Source organism: Melanaphis sacchari, unplaced genomic scaffold (assembly GCF_002803265.2).
Source record: "Melanaphis sacchari strain LSU unplaced genomic scaffold, SCAv2.0 Contig4_pilon_pilon, whole genome shotgun sequence".
Lineage (NCBI taxonomy): Eukaryota > Metazoa > Arthropoda > Insecta > Hemiptera > Aphididae > Melanaphis > Melanaphis sacchari.
In genome coordinates this window covers 7,707,730-7,728,006 of record NW_020271335.1, presented here as the reverse complement: position 1 = coordinate 7,728,006, position 20,277 = coordinate 7,707,730, and the positions used below count along the sequence as shown (strand labels likewise).

The window sequence follows — 20,277 nt, the reverse complement described above, 5'->3', positions numbered from 1 at the left end:
TATTGCAGTTTATATAAAATTAATATGATGAATAACCTATTTAGAATAGTATAGTTAAAAGTTAAAGTAAAAACACTATTAAAATTTCAACTGTTCTACAGCATTATATCTCGAATTTTTATATGACCTAAATATAATAAAGGTCGAATTTGCGTAACCAAAACTTTTTTTTTTTGCATAAATCAAAAAAAAAAAAAATCGGTTGGTTTGTGTTATTCAGATTAGTACCTTCTTAATAAAAAGCTGGAATATTATAGTCATAGGTATACAAAACTTAAAAGCAACGTGTTGTAATAGGAAACACCTGGTTGTACTCGCTGAGCATTAAGGACCTCAGTGGTTGTTTTATTTTACTTTTTAAATATCCGTCAACCCATATAAATCAATGAACAGTAACACTACGCGAAATTGGTGAGGAAGTAGTGCTTCGATTATTACTCACAGTCACGAGGGTTCTAGTAAATTTTTCTGTGGCCTTACTGATGCGCATCAGCGTCACTGAAAATCCATTAAGCACAGTGAAAAAATAATAATAAATAAATATTAAAAATTAATAAATGATTCGTTCACAAAAATTGAGTTAAGTACTGAAAATCACAAACATCCGTTCATAACGAAGAACACATTATAATATATATATATATATATGACTAAAGTTTTAGAAATGTGCTCACGATTCAAAAGTCTAAAAAGATTGCTCAATATGTTGGTGACGGTTGCCATTTTCATCAAAATATTCGAATAGTATTATAACAGTATATATGATACATTAAAAATCTATTAAAAAATATTCGATATATTGACAAGTAACGATAAAACCAGTTATAATCACGTACTGCATCTAATCATAGTTACGATGGTGGGAATAAAATACGAACTTATTAGTTATGCTGGTTTTCATCGCCATCTTCTAGGAGTTTATTGTTTGCCGCTGAAAAACTACCCAGTGAGCAAACTATAGTATTTAAAAAATATATAAAATTAGTGATTACTAATGGACGCACGGATTCGGAAGTTTTATATTTTATCGATAGTTCATTATAAAATTAAAAAAAATATGAAAAATATATTTTTTACATTTTAGTCTCGACAGTTATATACATATTCATAAGTTAAGACAAAAAAAAATTATACAATTTCTAATAAATAAATAATATATTACGTATGTACAATATGCAATAGCATATAATATTGTGTAATAATGAATAATAAAAAGTAATTATAATTTAAAAATAAATAACGACACCTATTTTTGAAAATTTTTTTAAATTCTTAACAGGTAATTGAACTGATATTAGGACGACCATGGAAAATAGTCATCTATGTTAATGCGGTTATCAAGATAATTATTTTAATTTTATATTTGATGAGTCGTATAATATCATGTATTAATTTTTCATTTTGTCAGTAGTGGGATGAAGAAAATGTAATTTTTTTTTGCCTTTCCCGCTTGATAACTTGATAACAAAGTGTACTGCAGTAGTATAAGTCTAGTGTCAAATTGAATTATTACTACTAGTCAAATACACACTGGACACAAATTTAAGCAATTCCTCGCCGCGTATTTTGCGATACGAAATATCTCTATCATCAACAGTAAATCTTTTACTCTATTTCTCTTTTTGAACTTTTCTAGTCATAGATTAATGGAATCCATCGATCGATCTCTGTATTAAACGTTCTCTGGACATATTATTCAATTACATCTAAAACTATAATTTGTTTCTCAGCTGAACATTTTGGCTCCAATAAATCGCTATTGTCATTCTTTAGCGATTGCAGAGTTATAGAAGAACATTACTCATATTTCTGTCTCTTAGTAACACATTTCTTATTGTTAATACAACACATATTTTGTTAATATTCTTATTTATAAATTACAATTAATATTTTAACATTTTCTTGATTTAATGAAACTTTGTTAATTTTGCATTTCTTTATATATTAAAATGACACTTTACATCGCATTTAACAACATTGAGAGATAATTTTAATAATTTGAAATCAAGTCAAATTACAATAAACTAATATTGAGTAAATTATTTGTTAAAGTTTCGAAATGTTAATACTTAACTTAATTATGAAAATTCATTTATTTGACGTGTTGTTTTATTAGGCCGTATTGTAAAAACAAAAGTATAATTTTAAATTAGCTGTGACATTGTATGGTCTGGTAAAGTTGTAAAAAATATAAACTAGGTACTTGTTTCTATAATAATATAATAATTAATTTAATTTAATAAAAATAATTAAAGTATTTATATCTTTATTTTAAAACACATCTATAATAATGATGAGTTTGTTCACATAATAAGCAAAATAATAATATGAAATAAAAATAAAATGAATGAAAGTAAAATAATCAAATTGAAAGTAATTGTGATTATCTATCACAGTATTTTCAGTAATTTATTAAGATCGTATACAATATAAAAAACAATTAAATTAATTAATTTATAAAATTACATATATCCCATGGATACATATTATATTATATGCCCTTACCATTCACCAAATTGCATATCTTCCATATTTCAGTTAATTAATTTAAAAGCAAGTTATTTACACTATTTCTATAATTTTTGTTTATATCGAATCCATTTTCTTAGTAACCGTATTCTTTTTTTGATTGATTTAATTAATCGATGTAGATCAATCACTATATCGGATACCCATCCTAATTCAAGGTTATTTATAATCCAATAATATAAAAGAATGTTTTTTTTGACTAGGTAATACGTGTATAATATAATTACAGTATATCTTTGTATATTTATTGAAGCGTTTTTTTTTTTTTTACATGCTCATTGCCCGCTATTCATTTAGTATTCCCTATTTTGCGTAAAAACTTGAACACAAGGCTTATCTTTATTTTAATTTTAATATAATAAGTAAAAATTTTAGGAAATAAAAAATTATGTCAAATTAACACACTTAATAATTTCATGAGAAATAATAGAGTTTAAGACATGTTATGATAAAATTTATCCCACGATGTAGGATGTCATTTCAAACGTGGGAGTTCATGGATAATTCGAGGCTAAGGGCTACCTTTACTTAAACAGTTATTCTTTATTTGTAAAATAATAGTGATCTCTTGTTGTTGTTGTTGTTGATGTTTTTTTTTTTTTTTTGATAAATTATTTATGGTTACTTTTGGTATAGTATATTTGTGTTTGTTTACAAATAATGTGTGTAATGATTTTAAAAATAGGTGATATAATTGATATAATCGAAAGAATTATAAATTACTAAATCAATTAGTACTTACTATATAATATGTTAATATATTATTAAAATATTATGATCTTCATGACGACTACTCAACTGATGTTTGAAGTTAATGTATTGAACACAGAATAAGTTGACTGATCTATATTTTTAAATAACAAGATTCGATTTACATTTAAATATTAACCTTTTTTTTTTTTCTAAACTCAGACACATATATTTATATTTTTGAATTAATTTAACTTATAACAGTATAATTTTACATATACGTACGGTCTGCGTAGTCTTTTATACTCGCTTTTAGAAGATCTATACAAAAGGATCAGAATAACACTAGTGTATGTCTATGACCGAAAATTGCTTTCTAATATATTATTTGTGTGTGTGTAATGTGTTTGACATTTTGGTTTTTAAATATGATGTTACTATTTTATCTATTGATTTAATTTAAATTTGTATTCTTAATCTTTATGGCTGTTAATTATTATGATTGTTTTGTGATATATTTTGAATGTAAAATATATGTGATGGCTTAATCGCACATTATTAGACATACGTGATTGATTGTAAGCTTACAAATACACAACTTCATATTATTTATTAATTTTTTTTCAAGAATTGTGTATATATTGTAAGTTAATGTTATGGTTAAATTATTATTATTATATATTCGATACGCAATTTAATACACTACACAGATTAGTAAAACGCATTCGATTCTACGTTTTAAATGTATTAACTGATGGTATGTGAAAACATATATCTAAACAGTAAAAGTACACTAAATAGTTTTGCATATATATATATTATATATACTAATGTTTTTGTAAGTCTCTACAACACTAAGATTATGATGTTTAGATTTAAATTCACTATATTAAAAATCTTTGTTGGTATCTTATTAGTAGAACTTGACATCGTTTAATTACAGTATTTTCAACTCGATGCCAAAGCCTTACACACCACCATAACCTCCGCTCACTTACTACTGTGGGATACAAGGTGAAAAAAGAGTTATCGTGAAAACTTATTATTTTGCTTTCTTTGCTTTTCCCATCTCCTTGATGAGTTACCGATTAATTTATTAAACTTTGGCAGGACTTTGGCCAAAATATCCGTTCTTTCTTCTTTGAGCAGAATAGGTATATACATTTAGCCGTGATAGGTATGTATAGTAATAGGAAGGTAGTGGTTTGGAAAAAAAATGAGAAAAATCGATTCACTGAAAGTGTAAATTAGAGCACAATGGGGTGCTTCTATTACACCACTACCAGTACTACTCTTTCTACCGCTATCAACGTGTCTCTAACGTAAGACCCGGTGCCAAAAAAATCCTTTGTACGGGTGTATCAACTCTTTTCCCAACATATCATTATTCCTCTTCGAGATTAGTTCTCATTAATATGTAGTTTGATAAAATGTATAGTTATTATTGAGAAATATTGTTACTGATAATCTAAATTCTTTGAAAATAGATATCGTTGAGTACGTTATAACTTATAATAAAAATGTCTTTAATAAATCAGAACTTAAGCTATGTGTATTCAATATATATTTTATCTTATCAATGGTAAATGACTACCATTTTGCAAATTTTTTGTAAAATTGTTTTTTTTATTTTAAGTATATAATATTATGTAGGTATACGACGTTATAAATATTTATGACTATATATCAAAATGTAGTTTATAATATTATATGTTAAAAGTTAATTTCTATTAAAGGCAATCAATGGTATTTAAGAAATGTATATTTCTTCGTCGATCACGTTGAATGTTAAATATGAACGAAAAGCGAATTTAGAAGTTTAGACATTTATAAGATATTATTTTGGTACTGTAAAAATACTATTTTGTTGTTGATACAAAATGATTATTAATATTATCTAAATATAAATTTATTTAAATAATTTATTCAATTTTAAATTGTCTGCAATTTAAAAAAAATTATATTTCTAATTTTTTTAAAATTTCTCTGAATATAGAATTTAAATGTCTTTTCAATATATTTGTGTAATACATTTTGATACAATCATTCACCATCATAATTTAAAATTCTAAGTATTATAAAATAAGTACTAAAGTGTATGCGTAAAACTTTAATATTATTACTTTACTGTTTAATGCGAAATAAATTTTTCAAGTGGTTTAATCTTGTGCATGAATTCTTCAAATAATAAATAAAACAATATTTCAGTTAACTTTATAAATTTCCATGTTCGTATATATTGTGTAAGTGTAATGTATGTATACTACATCAAAGTTATAACTATAAATGGTATATGTTTAATATACATATAATATTTTATACAAAAATATATATTTTATAAATATGTATATATATATATATATATATTCAAATATTATACAGTTTATTGTTTTTAATTATTAAATTATTATCATTGTACACTATCTTTGACATATTTATTATTATTTTTTTTTTTGAATATATAAATCAAAGTACTATATTATGATATATTTTTGAAACCAAAAACAAACTTTAGAGAAGAGTCCAAGTATATAAAATATGTCTAGGATACTTTTAGTATATTTAATTATAGTTTTGCTGTCATTGAGAAGACATCTAGAATATATATATATATAAATGCATAGCTTTAGGGTACCACGTTGTATTGGTGGTGGACGCAGTCAATTTGTGGTAGGAGCATAATGTGCAGTGCTCGTAGTGATGGTGATTGTGGTACAGTAGAAGTGGCAAAAAGGCAATTGTCAAAGGCAACATTAAATCCCCTCCGGATATTTTATTAGATAGTTTTTTTTTTCACGTTCACGTTCACGCTATGAGCCAGTATATATTTCAAAAGCATCCTGTCTGGATGAAAGAGAAAAAGAATCCTTTTATTTATAATAAAGGCAGATGGAAGTTGGTCTGGTGTAATTTGTGTGAGTATAGGTGATAGAAAAATAGCCAAAGAGAGAAACTTTTAAGGTATTCAGCGTTAAATACGATTTATACGTTAGATAACTTTTTATAGTATGAAAGGCTCTTAGCCATCACAGTCACCTACGTTATAATATTATCAGTTTTTATCAGATATCAGGGATATTCTAGACTAAGATTTTCCAACTTATTAGCATATTTATTATATGGGTTTAAAGGAAAATTTGTATAATAAGAGGTGATTATTATTATTACATCCCAACATTTACCAGGATGTAGCCATCAATCCCTAAACCATTGTCTGACCACGTCATCTGAGCTTCCTATAAACGAAACATTCTTGTTGTCCTTTATTTACTTTGTTCTCGGTTATCGCCAACAATGGCTACACAGTTCATCTATACATGTAAAATATTATGACATCATTACCGACGACCGATACCTATGCACACACCAATGCTTTACCCTATACCGCTCACCTTTTTATCTAATTTTCTGAAAAAAATAATTGAATTTCCAAAGAAGACGATTAAAATAGTTGTTGAATGTATTACATTGAATAATTTTCAACGAATTTGTGGCTATATAAAATATAGGATAGTATACAAACACATATTATATAGATGATAGATGATAGTAATTTATGTGTTTCGAGATATTTATTTACACAGTGAATTTATACATCATATTTGAGATCAAAAAAAATTTCAAATTTTTATTTTAAATTTAAACACATACCTTAAAAAATATAATTAGTTTACATAGGCAATTTTTTATTATATAGTGATGCTATTAAAAAATATAAGAATTTTTTATATGCACGATTTCATAAACTAAGACGTTTACCAGTACCAACTCGTTATAACCCAGCACCAAGTATAAAATATTTTCTCGAAATCAACTATTTTGCTAGTAAATTTCTCCTAGCTCTATATGCTAAAAACTTTAATATTTCAAATGATGACCCAAAAGTTAAATTCAATTCAATATTTGATGGAAATATATTATATAATATACAATATCTTCAGTAACTTTGGAATCACTATTTTTTTTTCACAAAAAGCTTTTATATTTACGAGCACAGTATTGCTTTAATAAAATACATTTTCCCAAAAAATATTTAAAAATATAGTTTATAATGTAGTTCACTGAAAAAAAAATATGTAAGTAAAATGTAAATTATTTGACACTATCGGAATATTTGTTTACTTTCTTATATTTTATTTATTCAATTTAAAATAATTTTAACTCAGTGCAAAATAGTGATGTATGCATCATCATTATTTATTTTTAATTTAAATGATAAATAAAAAAAAGATTCTGAGATAAACTATTGTTTAAATTCACAAAAAAATAAAATAATTATCAAGTTTTTTTTTTTCAAAATTAAGTGCTTGTTTCTATACATTATTATTCGATGTATAAGTTGTTGTTTTTTTTTTTTTTTGCTTTTTTGTGAAAGGTATTGAGAAAGTAATTAATGCACCTCTAAAAGTACTTTTAATATCCCCTGTACTGCTCGTCTAAAATTTTCAACCCATGCAAACGGCACAACGTGTATTTTTTGTAAGTATTTTCATTGTAAGAAAATTAAAAAATTAAATTAAAATAAATACAAATTGGAAAAACCAATCGCTTTGGTCGAAATTTAAAACACTATAACGTAACTTACTTCGAAAATCCACCATACCAATAATATTTCATTCTGAGTACTATATTTTACTTATATTATATTGTCACATAATATAGCCTTCTGACTTTCTGATTGTGCGCAATATATTCGTATTATATTTTTATCTACTCTGACCCATTTTATCAGTCTCTAATTCCCTACTAATTAAACATTCAATAACAATTATAATTAATTAAATTATAAAAAATACAAAAACACTTACTTACTTATGGTACAATTGTGCATAGTAATTTTGCATAATAACTTTTATAGTAAAATACTAAAATATAACATCATCGATATTGTATATCATATAATTTTTTTTATTAACTCGACGGTATGTGATCATTTCAGAAGAATGAACGTGACGGGATTTCAAAACGATTTATCGGATGATGGGCACAGGGCATGCGGAGCCACATTGACTGTGGGTACGTATTATGTGCTATTTGCAGACGTCGTGCACGGCCGATTTGTAGCCAAAGACAGACAAGGCGCATTGGTTGAGTGGACAGACGGCAACGAAAGAGCCGTATGGCACGGACTTGGTGAGTAATAATAAAATAAAATGTCAATACAGATAGATTTACACGTGCCCAACGTACCTGCGCGTACGACAAAGTATATTTTTATTACAGCGACGACATTGTACTCGTATAATAGTATAATAATTAATAATAAATTAACTCTCGAACAAATAATATTGATTTTAGTTGTATTTTCGGGGCGTATAATATCGGATCGAATAACGAACCTATACATATATTATTTTATATGAATAGTGAATACGTTACAGATAGGTGGAACATTTTAATTTGCTTTGATATCAATAATAAATGAAGAGATAAATTAGCATAAAATATTCGTGAAATCTGCACTGTTTGACATAGCCAATTCATAGGATATCAGATACTCGAGCTCCGTAAATGTATACAACAAGTACACAACACTCTTCTTCGTGACGTCTTTTATACGGCTAAAGCGCGATGGTATATACACTTTTTACATATGATATTTCTTGTGTAAGCCTTGTTTGACAGTGTAACTAAAGCTATATGCCACAGACAAAGAGTATGACTCGGTCATGGATAAAAACCAATATTACTGTTTGTGCGATGTTGCAAAACAATAGTTTACTGTTTATTACATATTAGAATCCATATTACAAGCATTCGGTATAATTTCAGTAGTCAAAAAAAAATGTTCTCGTTATTTTTCATGACGGTCGTTTTTATTTGTGAAAAGAGGTTAATATAAAAATGTTTTATCGAATTATTTCCGTGTAAACAATTATTTATAATAAAAAATAAAAAAATAAAATAAATATCACATTAAAGTACGCACGTACATCTTGTGTGCCCAAGGGAATAGTTCATATTAATTCAACTTACTGTATAAAAGATTTAATAAGTAAAAGCCACTGTTTAATAACTATTAAGTTGTAAGTGTTATGATATGTTTTGTTTGACTAAAACATACATTTATTATTCAGTACTTATGTTAAAATCATATTGTAAACATTGCGCTCGTGTAATCCGTGTAATTCATTTATTTCGTTTATTGTATTTATTTTTTTTCATAATATTTTTGATGAAATTTCTTCTAAATTTGGTAAAAAATTGTCGTTTTATATTACTATTTAAGATTAAACGCACGCTTGCATAGCAAAGGTGAATGATTTCATAGGCTATTTTTTCATTCTGTGATTGATAAAGCTGACTAATATTACAGACTCCAATTTTAATCCTTTATCCGATACAAACCGATTATCATATCATCATTATTGCATATTTTATACATGTTTGTGTTAATATATAAATTTAACAATATAAGTGTATGGATACAATATAATTTAATTTACAAAAATATATCATATGTATACGACGTTAGTGCAGTACAGCAATCTAAAAAGTACAGTTATCAAGTCATTTTTTTAAATGGTATTAATTTTTTTGCTGCAAATAAGGGATTAAAATTACTTATGAGTAGCCAAACCAATTTAATGAAAATCTAAAAGGGATACGTGACGAAAGTTCCCTTATAAATAAGCTTTAGCATACTCCCAGAGTTGTTGTATTGGATGATATCGGTATGTACGTACAATACGGCTGTACCCATGTTTGTTTTGACTTTTTTTTTATATTAGCATAAGAGACTCGTAAAGATATAACACATTGGACGTGAGTGTGTTGTTAATATTCAAAACCATTTGCAGTACAGAACCCATCACTCTTGTCCAATCCGGCGTATCTCTACACCGAAGAAATTGTTTTTCAGTTTGATTATCATGTCACTAAAAACCTAAGAGGCTTAAGATGATCGGATTTACAGTATTATATTAGTTATATTTGTCATGATCTACGTCATTGTCGTATCAAATCGGTTGATTTATCACTATCGTCAGCATTAAAATTATTTTAATTAATTTTTCCAGGCAAAATAAAAGCTTGTTTAACTATCGAATAAGAACTAAGGGCTAACTAATTACATATGTTTAAATCGGTAATCCACTACCGTGGTGATTTTTTTTTGGGGGGGTCTAGTGTGTATATTATAATATATATAATATGTTGACGTATGTCGACTACACAATTTTAGTGGAACTAGTGACATACAATATATCTAACGGTCAGCAGTCTCTAGGAGACCGTTTCTACGAATTAATTTAGCGTAGTTTACAGGGTAGCAATGTTTTATATCTGACACATTCTTATGTACTTTTCCGCACCAATGTTTTTCACCTTCCCCGTATAGAAATCTCTTTTATCCTATTGTCACATCTCAATCTACACGGCCCTACAGAATGAAACCAAGTTACTTGTACCATTGACTGTTACTAACTTTTTTCCACATATATATTTCTATATAAAATTAATGGAGAGACCCATACAATTTATGTGAATTGTAAAGGACAATGAAAAAAATGCGTCTACATTATGGTCACAGATCTGAGTTGAGGACACGAAAAGAAAAATGACTTTCTTCTCCGTCGTTGTAATAGTAGTATTTTGTAGTAGTATAATAATATATAATAGGTAATATACACGTGATGGAGCTCAATATAAAATATATAGTACGGTTGTGGAATCATATAAACATATATTATATTAAGTTATGTTATGTACATATTGTAAAATAGACGTATTTTACGATTTATCTATCTTTTTAAATATTCTGAATGGAAACTTAAATATTTTTTATGTTTTTATAGAGTGATAAAATGTTGAAACTTAAAAAAATTATTATGTACATGAGTGAATCATAATGCAGTGTTTGTACGACAGTCTTTGCACTGTTCACCCATAGTTTTGCATTTTTAGAGTCAAACTTTTGGTTTTTTTAAAGTTACGTAGCAGTAGTGTCATTACGTTGTAGGACATAGATTGACTTCTTATCGATTTAGTGTTCTTTAAACGGTCGACTTAACTTTTTTTTATGGCTATACACGATGCACTCATATCGACATAGGCACGTACGCATACACCGTTTATAATCGCGTCTTTGAAATATTTGTTTTGCACTACCGAAGTCCCAAGTTGTAATACTGTTTGACTCTGTGGATTTTCTTTATCACTAGCCGTTCCACTTCCGTGTCCGTTCAATTTACTGTGACATTCATTTGCCTTGTGTCCCGGTTTTGAACATCGATAACACACTATAGTTAATTTTTTTGTACAATTTTTTGATAAATGTCCAGTATCTCGACATCGAAAACAAATAACCGTCGATTTCGTCGTAATACGATTATTTGACAAATGACTGTTATTTTTACTATTCACGTGTTTAATTAAATTCTTATCCGATTTTGTATTAGGATATTCGTTTTTGTCTCGTATATATTTGCTTGTGGCAATCAAATGTGGTAATAACTCAGTCGGTCGTTAGTATTTAATAAGAGGACCAAGATAGTCCCAATATCGATCATTTACCAATCCGCGAACTACCCACTGTATAATTTCGGCGTCACTCATATTTGCACGGTTACATTTTGCGATTTTTTTCATAAAAATATTCGATTATATTCTGTCCATTTATCCGAGAAAAGTTTTGCGCATCTAATTTTAGTTGTATCACGTCTTCTACCATAGTTGACGGAAAATTATCTCTTAACAGTTTTACCCAATCGAACCAAGTTCGATCGGCTCGGGGTAAACTGTCCCGCCAAATCTTGGCCACACCAGTAAGTTTTGCTAACGCAAAGTGTTGTACAGCCACATCGTCCCAATCATATAGTATAGCAAATTCTTCAATTTTATCGATCCACTTATTAATCGCCATAGTCGAGTTTATCGGGTTAAATTCCGGCAAAGCGCCCGACGTATCGCCTAACCAGCGACGGTGTTGTGTTACTATCTCGGTACCGCCATCAACAACATTTTCACCACCTTCAGCCATTGCCACGCAATACTCCAGCCCTGTTGTGGTTATATATAAAAAATCGACTAGTACACTGTAACTTCACTTCAACGAGCCACACGTCACGTATATTCGCGATTTTCCGTCGATCTAAGACGATAATAATATCGATCAGCCCCAGTTAAAAAAAAACCTGAGCTGTCACGGGACACCTGACAGATGTGAAACATCAACATTATTTTGTAATAGTAATTGCAGAAAAGAACAGATTGCGATAGGAACTAAATATGTCATAATGATAAAATAAAATATTACGATTTTTTTTCAGATAATGATGACTGTTTATTTAATAAACATTTATTTTCATTAAATACAAAAATTTACGAATTTATTTCAAATCGTGACTACTTAATTCGTTTAATCAGTGACTTCGGTAATAGTGACATTCGATGTTGCCTCTGACGACAGTATTACTGTGACAATTGGTCGATGCTAGCTGAAGTATGTTACAAAAGTATTGGACATAACATTATCAAGATATCTAATAAATACAGCATCTATTGTTGTTCCGTATCTGGTGGTAGGTTCTCTTGGATTGAGATATAAATGATATGATAAAATAATAACTATAATAAAAACTAACTAATTATAATAATAATTAATATTATGCTGTTTTTTTATCATGATATAATTGGATTGAGATGGCTTAACGCCGGATCGAGTGGAAGAGAATCGCACAGTCGATTGCGCATGGCGACGCGTTGCCACACCGTACACACTACCATCATATAGCGTGGCGACGCGTCGCCACGGCATGCGTCGCCACGCCAGAAATCGGTTTTACGTGCGGCTATAGATGTTTCACATCAATAACCTGACCCGAAACGAATAAGTAATCTACGGAACAACCAACACGAGCGTTTCGTTCGCAAAATAAAAATTCGCGTACAGCAACTACACAATTCCACGTTACTGCCTCACCAAAATAAAACGCACTTTTTTAACGTTGCGTACAACAACAATACGAAAAAAAAAAAATCGCGTTAACAAACCAGTCACCAACTCCATACGACATCCGATACTCATACACACATACACACGGAACCCCACACCTGAACTGTAAAGACTGACCTTACTGGACAAAATTATAGTATTGTTTAGTAAGGCCGGATTGTGCCCAAGCGAATGACACTTAGGATACGTGTGTTTGGTGTAGGTACGAGTGTAGAAAAATAAATCGCCGAGTTATATTTTACACTTTATTCGCTTAAAAGACGGAAGACAACTGACACTCCGTCGTATCAACGAAATTAACATTATACAAATAATCTTGGTATTAATCCGATTACGATCATCATATGGAAAAACCTTTCAATCGTAATCAGAGTATACTATAATAATGTATATAGCTAATAAGATAAACACACATATATATATAATTCAATTTTCAATATTGTCACAGTTCGGCCTTCCTGACCACATTGTCGTCTCTATAACATATATATAATTTTACAATTTTTTTTTTTTTTTTTATAACAAAAAAATTTATATTTTGCATGAAAACTTAAGAGGAATAATGTACAAATAATTGGAAAGTAGTTAAATTATAAAAGTGTATAATTGTAGGTTCAATTTACTTTAACCTAATAGAAATTATTATGAGTTATTTAAGTTAATAACTAATAACACTGTTTTAATTGTCAAACACTATTTTATACTATATTAGAAAATAAAGAAATAAGTACAATATAAATCATTTAATTTTTCTTGCTAATTTTTCTTTCATTTTTCTTTCCATAAAATCATCGAGTTGTGCATCTAGTTCATCTTTATTTGGCATCTTTTTTTCATTATTCCTACCATCTCTGTCACTACCTCCATCTCGTTCTCTGGTGTTGCCACGACTATTACCACGACCATCTCTTGCTCTTCGCATATAACTATCGAGTTGTACATCTAGTTCATCTTTATTTGGCATCTTTTTTTCATTATTCCTACCACCTCTGCCACTACCTCCACCTCGTCTTCTGGTGTTGCCACGATTAGCGGGTCTACTCAAACGTATAGCAAGATTGGCAACTGTAGATAAGTCTGTAGCGAGATCAATCTTCATAGGACGTCCATCCAAACGAACGTTGTTATATTGACGAACTGCATTTAATGCACCATTCTTACTATCAAAAACAACATCTGCTGTTCCTAATGATCTACCTGAGCTATCATAGTGCACTGTAGCAGTTTTTAAAGGCCCAAATTCATCAAAAAGTTCCTGGATATCTGTTGATGTGACTCCAAAATCCAAATTTGATATGATTATCTTATGAATATTGGTAGTAGATAAACCACCCCTCATTTGTTGTCTTTTAGGTCCTTTATACATATCGTGAGTCCAAGAATAAGGATTGAATCCATTTGAACGCCTGGCCATTGGCCTGTCTCTACGCATTGGGCCTCCGCCACCGCCGGTAGCACCATTTGATCGGAAATTCGATCCTCCACCACCTCTAGAGCCGCCTTGTCTTCCGTCGCCACGATGTCCATCGCGAGACGTTGACTGTTTGCTTTTGATTATTTCGTCCAAGCTTAAATCCATCTTGAGTAGATGTCGGTGTATTATTGATTCACAAACAAAATGCAGGAAGTTTAGATTCGTGTGAAGAAAACTTAGTAAATGGGAACCACGTTATAAACAACAAAAACTTTAACGAAAATAGTTGCAACACAAACAACCGCTGATCACACGAAATATCACAATGTTTAATATTACGTTGTTAGTCGGACGGTTCCGTGGTTGCCAATACTCACTATGGCGACGACTAGCTTGTGTACTCGCATCGGTATGTACCTCAGTGTATCTCCCTGGATTGTACATAGCTAAAATAGGTTTATTAGTTAATGTTTTTTTTTAATATTTCGAAAGATTTCTCCTGTTCTTTTCCCCATATGAACGGTATATTTTTAGATAATAAATCCGTAATTGGTCGTGCAATAACGGCAAATCCTTTAATAAATCGATGAAAAAAACTAACTAGACCTATGAACTCTCATACCGCTCTAACATTTTTCGGTCTAGGATAGTTTTCTACTGCCAAAATTTTCCTTTTTCCGGGTTCTATGCCACCACTACTTATTTAAAATCCCAAGTTTTCTAACCTACGCATAAAAAATTTGCATTTTTCTAGCCTAATAGTGAGCCCTGCGTCCTTGAGTGCTTTTAATACAAGTTTTAGTTTTTTAATGCCTTCTTCCACATTCTTGCTAGGTATAATTTTGTCGTCTAGATATGCTAGGGCTACCGAAAATAAAAGATTACCTAATGCTAAATTAACCATTCGCGAAAAAATTGCCGGGCAGTTTGTCGGTCCGAAGGGCATTCGCTTAAACTGATAGTGCTCGTCCGGGGTAATAAACGAAGTTTTTTCCCGCGTAATAGGATCTTTTATAGGTACTTGATAATAACCACTAAACAAATCTAAACTAATAAAAAAATAGTTACCATATAACCGATCCAGTTGGTCATCAATACGAGGTAATGGATATTTGTCCGGAACAGTCTTCTTGTTGAGCTCTCTGTAATCGACGCACATTCGAATATCGCCGGTCTTCTTTTTCACCAACACGATTGGACTGGCGTATGGAGAGCTGCTATCCTCGACAATATCGACGTCCTTTAGTTCTTCGATTAGTTCTCGTACTTTTTGTCGTTCGTGAAATGATAACCGGTATGGACGATAAACTACTGGTTGTTCATCCTTCAGGTTAAGTTTCATCTCTGTTAAATTTGTGCACCCTACTTGACGGAGATTTCGGGCGACTAATTCTTTATACTCATTTAACACAGTATATACGTCTTCGACTTGATCAGACGACAAATCACTTTTGATTTCGTCTATACGTATTGGTTCAGTATTTACTTCACGGTTAATAGCCTGTAGTTTATCTTCCGTAAATAATACACCTCTGGTAACGGTTTCACCTTTTTTTATTGTGTAATCCACGTCCGATAAATTCATTATTGGTACTGTCGCTAATCCTTGATCGTTCGTTGACACCAAACATCGCGGAACCATTTGTTGCGTCGGTCGTATACCACCTTCTATACATAAATCGGTACTACAAAAATTAGTACTAACCGAAATATGTCCTATATGGTTTTTGGAGATCACCACCGCGTCATTTGCCCACATCGGTGTTTTAGTAATTTGATTTTCAGCACTAATCGGTATAATTTCCTCAACCTTTAATTTTCTCTCTGTGCTGGTGATCATTATATGTGGTTGTTCTGTAAACGGGTGTCCCACAAGTAACGCAATTTCTTGAACGTCGTCGGGTACGACGTTAATCAACACGCACGCACTAACGCCATCGATACTGATATTTGTTTCAAAACGGCCTAGCGCCTTTACTCGTCCAAAACCATAGCCTATAAATTCATCGTGAATATTTCCATTATATTTAATTTTTAAAATAAAGTGAATTATAATTATTGTGAAATTCCGTATTCTGTATTAGTAATCCTGATAAAGAACTTAAACAATTGGAGAGTATTCTTTAAAATGTGATACCAAAAATATCATAATTGTTTGGACCTGGCTCGAAATCAACACAAAATAATAGAAGGTCAATAAATTGTTTAAAATATTGTCCTTATTTATTGATTACATTTCGGAAATAAGAGTATTTGATGAAAGTATCTTAGAACTTCTCTAAATCTTATGTATTATTGTAATAGGTACATACGTGTGATATTTTGTATAGTTATATTTTAGACAATTTATATTATTTTTATACTTACCAGAATCATCAGATGTTACGTGTAATTATAACTGTCAGACTTTGCTTAATTTATTTAGAAAAAATTGTGACGCCTTTTATGAATATTAATAGCAGAGTGTATTAAACTCTAATTTGGTATTTAAAATCCAATTTTATTTTTATTGTATGCGTTAGTAAAGTTGAGCTCAGATTCAGTAAGTCTATCAAAAATATATTTTGATTTATTTGTAGTGACAGAGGTATTACTATGGGTGACCATCGAAGGAAATATTTGCTGCACTCAAATTGCAATAATATGGTTTCAATTTTTGTTTTAATTGCTTACGACTTTATTGGTAACTATTTTCATATATTTCATGGTGAGAGAAAATAAGTTGAGTGTACTGAGAGCTATCATAATTATTCTTATCCTAGTCCAAAGGTTACCGAATTCGATGGGCGACGGTACCTTGGTTATAGAAATACGATTACATTGATGATTATGATGTATAAAAATACAATTATTAAAATGAACACAGTTAATCTATTCACTTTTCTTCAGTTATGGCTGACGATTGAATGATGGAATCTGGATTTTCTTTTTTTTCTAAATACATTTTCATGTTGACTAATGGAAATATCAGAACAATCTATTGAAATCAAATGTATTTACAGTTAACATAATATAGAAATAACGATAGTATGTGTGTACTTTTCGGCTGTTATCTTGTACTGTTTTTTAAATTCTATTTTTTTTTACATCCATGAGTAATACCTCAAACTAATTAATTACTAATAACGTAGGTGTTCTCATAAAATATTATATTATTCATGTGATAATCTTATACCAAAAATTGTATTCTTATAAATAATAATTTAATAAATTAAAAATATATATCACTTAATTTATTCTTATAATATTTACTATCATTAATATCATTAATACTATTTAAACTTATATTATTTTAATAGAGATTTGTTAGCTTTAAATTGAAAACGATTTATTTATTTATTTAATAATTCAAAGAAAAATAATAACATCTAATTGTACTACTTAATAGTATTTAATAAAAGCATTAAGAATTAGTATAAAATGCTTTAATACTTACTTTATACAAATTAAAATTAATGGAATTCTTGTGATAACAAATATAATTTAAAATGAAAGTAAGCTAAATAAAAATTACTAAATAATTTTTCTACATAATATTTATTTACGTCCACGAATAATTATTATAAAAATAATTGTTTCTGGTTTCATACTTACATAATATATATTATATCATGTATATTATTTCAGGTATATTTTAATTAAATTTCTTGATAAAATTTAACCCTTTTGTATCTAAATGATAAAGGTATGTAAAATATTTACTATTCATAAGTGTTTATGTACACAACTGCTTTATTTTTGTAAAGTAACCATAATACATTTTGATGGAATGTTTATTTCATGTTACAATAAAACAATAAAAACACACTACTTGCCTTATTATAATTCAATACATAATTATTTGATAATAAAATATGTTAGTTGAGTTTTCTTCTGTATATAGCATTCAAACATATATCGCTTTTGTATAACAAATTCTATTGTGTAAAAATAGTTTTATTTAATCATTCTATATCAAAAAGAAAATATACAAGTGCTATTTATGCATTGAATTTTGTTTTGTATCTATTTATTCATTTATTAATAAAATATTTGTTTCTATATCGCAAAAAAAAAAAATTAAATAAAAAATTAATAATATAACAACTATAAACTTTTTTATATTCATAGAAATATATTAATATTAATTTGTGACAAGAAAGACAATGTTGTTTGAAAAAAATTAACTTTGAACATCTTCAAAATAAATATTTTTGAATACATTTTTCTTAAGAAAATATTTCCCAATCAATTTCTAGATGAAACAAATTCAGAATTTTTCTTAAAAATTGTGAGAGTGGAACTTTTGAGATCAAATAAATTCAAAAAGACATTAATGAATAGTTCATCCCTATATTGGAAAATGTTTGATGTTGAACTAATATTTGTTTCTATAGTACGTAAATATAGATATATAAGAAGAAAAAGGTTATGTGTATCTTATTCTAACTTTTGAATGCTGTAATAATAATAAATGTCCTCATTAAGTTTTGAATTCTAATATCGCTATGCATACAAATATTCATGAATTTGGTAGTGATTTATTGATGTGTTTTTAATTATAATTTATTTAAATAAGTCATATAAGTACTATAGGACTATTAATTTATAATTATTTCCATTTAATTTTTGTTGTCTTTGTTAATTTAAATTTATATTAGAACATAAAAAATGTATATCAAATCTAAATAATTTGATAAAAGTGTATACATATTATATGATATTAAATTAATGACATAGCTATTTTCACAATAGGTAATTTAAAAATTCACAAAACGCTAAAAATGGAAAATCATGGTTAAAAAAATACACAATATCAAGTAAGATTCTTTGTGTACTCACAACAAATATAATTAACTGTGTTTTAGATTAATATTTGTATGGAGCTATTACAAAATGTTTTTAAGCTTTAAGCTTTATGTGATAACATATCCTGGCAAACTATTAATAAAAGTATAACATTAAAAAATACTCTTTCAAACATAGATTTTGCTCACTTAGCTTTATCCTTATTAACTACAATTTAATTCCGTTAAACCAAAATGTATCTACCTAAATGTTATAACTTAAGTTTAAAATGCACATATATTTCAAATTTAATTACATAAATAGAACGTGTAGTAAATTCATTAATTCAAAAATATTTACACAAAAGTTATACTTTAGGATGATAATGGTATCAAAGAAGTTATAAAAGTTATTTGTTTAGTTGAATTAAAGTAAAATAGCTTATAAATTAATTATTATATATTAATAAAAATATTTAATATACTTTAAATAGGTGATTAAACTAAGGGTACTAAAAAAAACTTAGATTTTGAAATTCTAACTTTGACTTCATATTTATTATTTTCATGATAAAATTATGGTTTTAATATTGCTGTTATAATTATTAGGTCAACATTGAATCAATGTTTTAATATAAGTTATAATTTTTAAGATACAATATATCTAAATTTCTACTTTATTATGAAAATTTTCACAAAAATATATTTCAATAAATAGATAATAAGTTTTACTCGCTTAGAAAACAATTGTAATCTATAACCAATAATCATTAGTTTAAAAAAACAAAAATTTTTCAACTGAACTTTTCTTAAGTACAGCTATATTTTTTTTGAAGTTGAATTATTGTTTAGCCTTATATTTATGATAAAAAATAAAATGTAATCTATATGTATAGATACCCACAATCCTATTCCGTTTTTCT

General features: G+C 28.3%; 1 protein-coding gene across 1 annotated transcript in view; it reads left to right on the top strand.

Moving 5' to 3' along the window:
* LOC112598682 overlaps positions 1-20,277 on the top strand; it is a 147,830-nt gene that overhangs the window by 26,674 nt on the left and 100,879 nt on the right. The window contains exon 2 of the mRNA XM_025345218.1: positions 8,159-8,352. Coding sequence (XP_025201003.1) covers positions 8,159-8,352 — 194 coding nt within the window. The remainder of the gene's footprint in view (positions 1-8,158; positions 8,353-20,277) is intronic.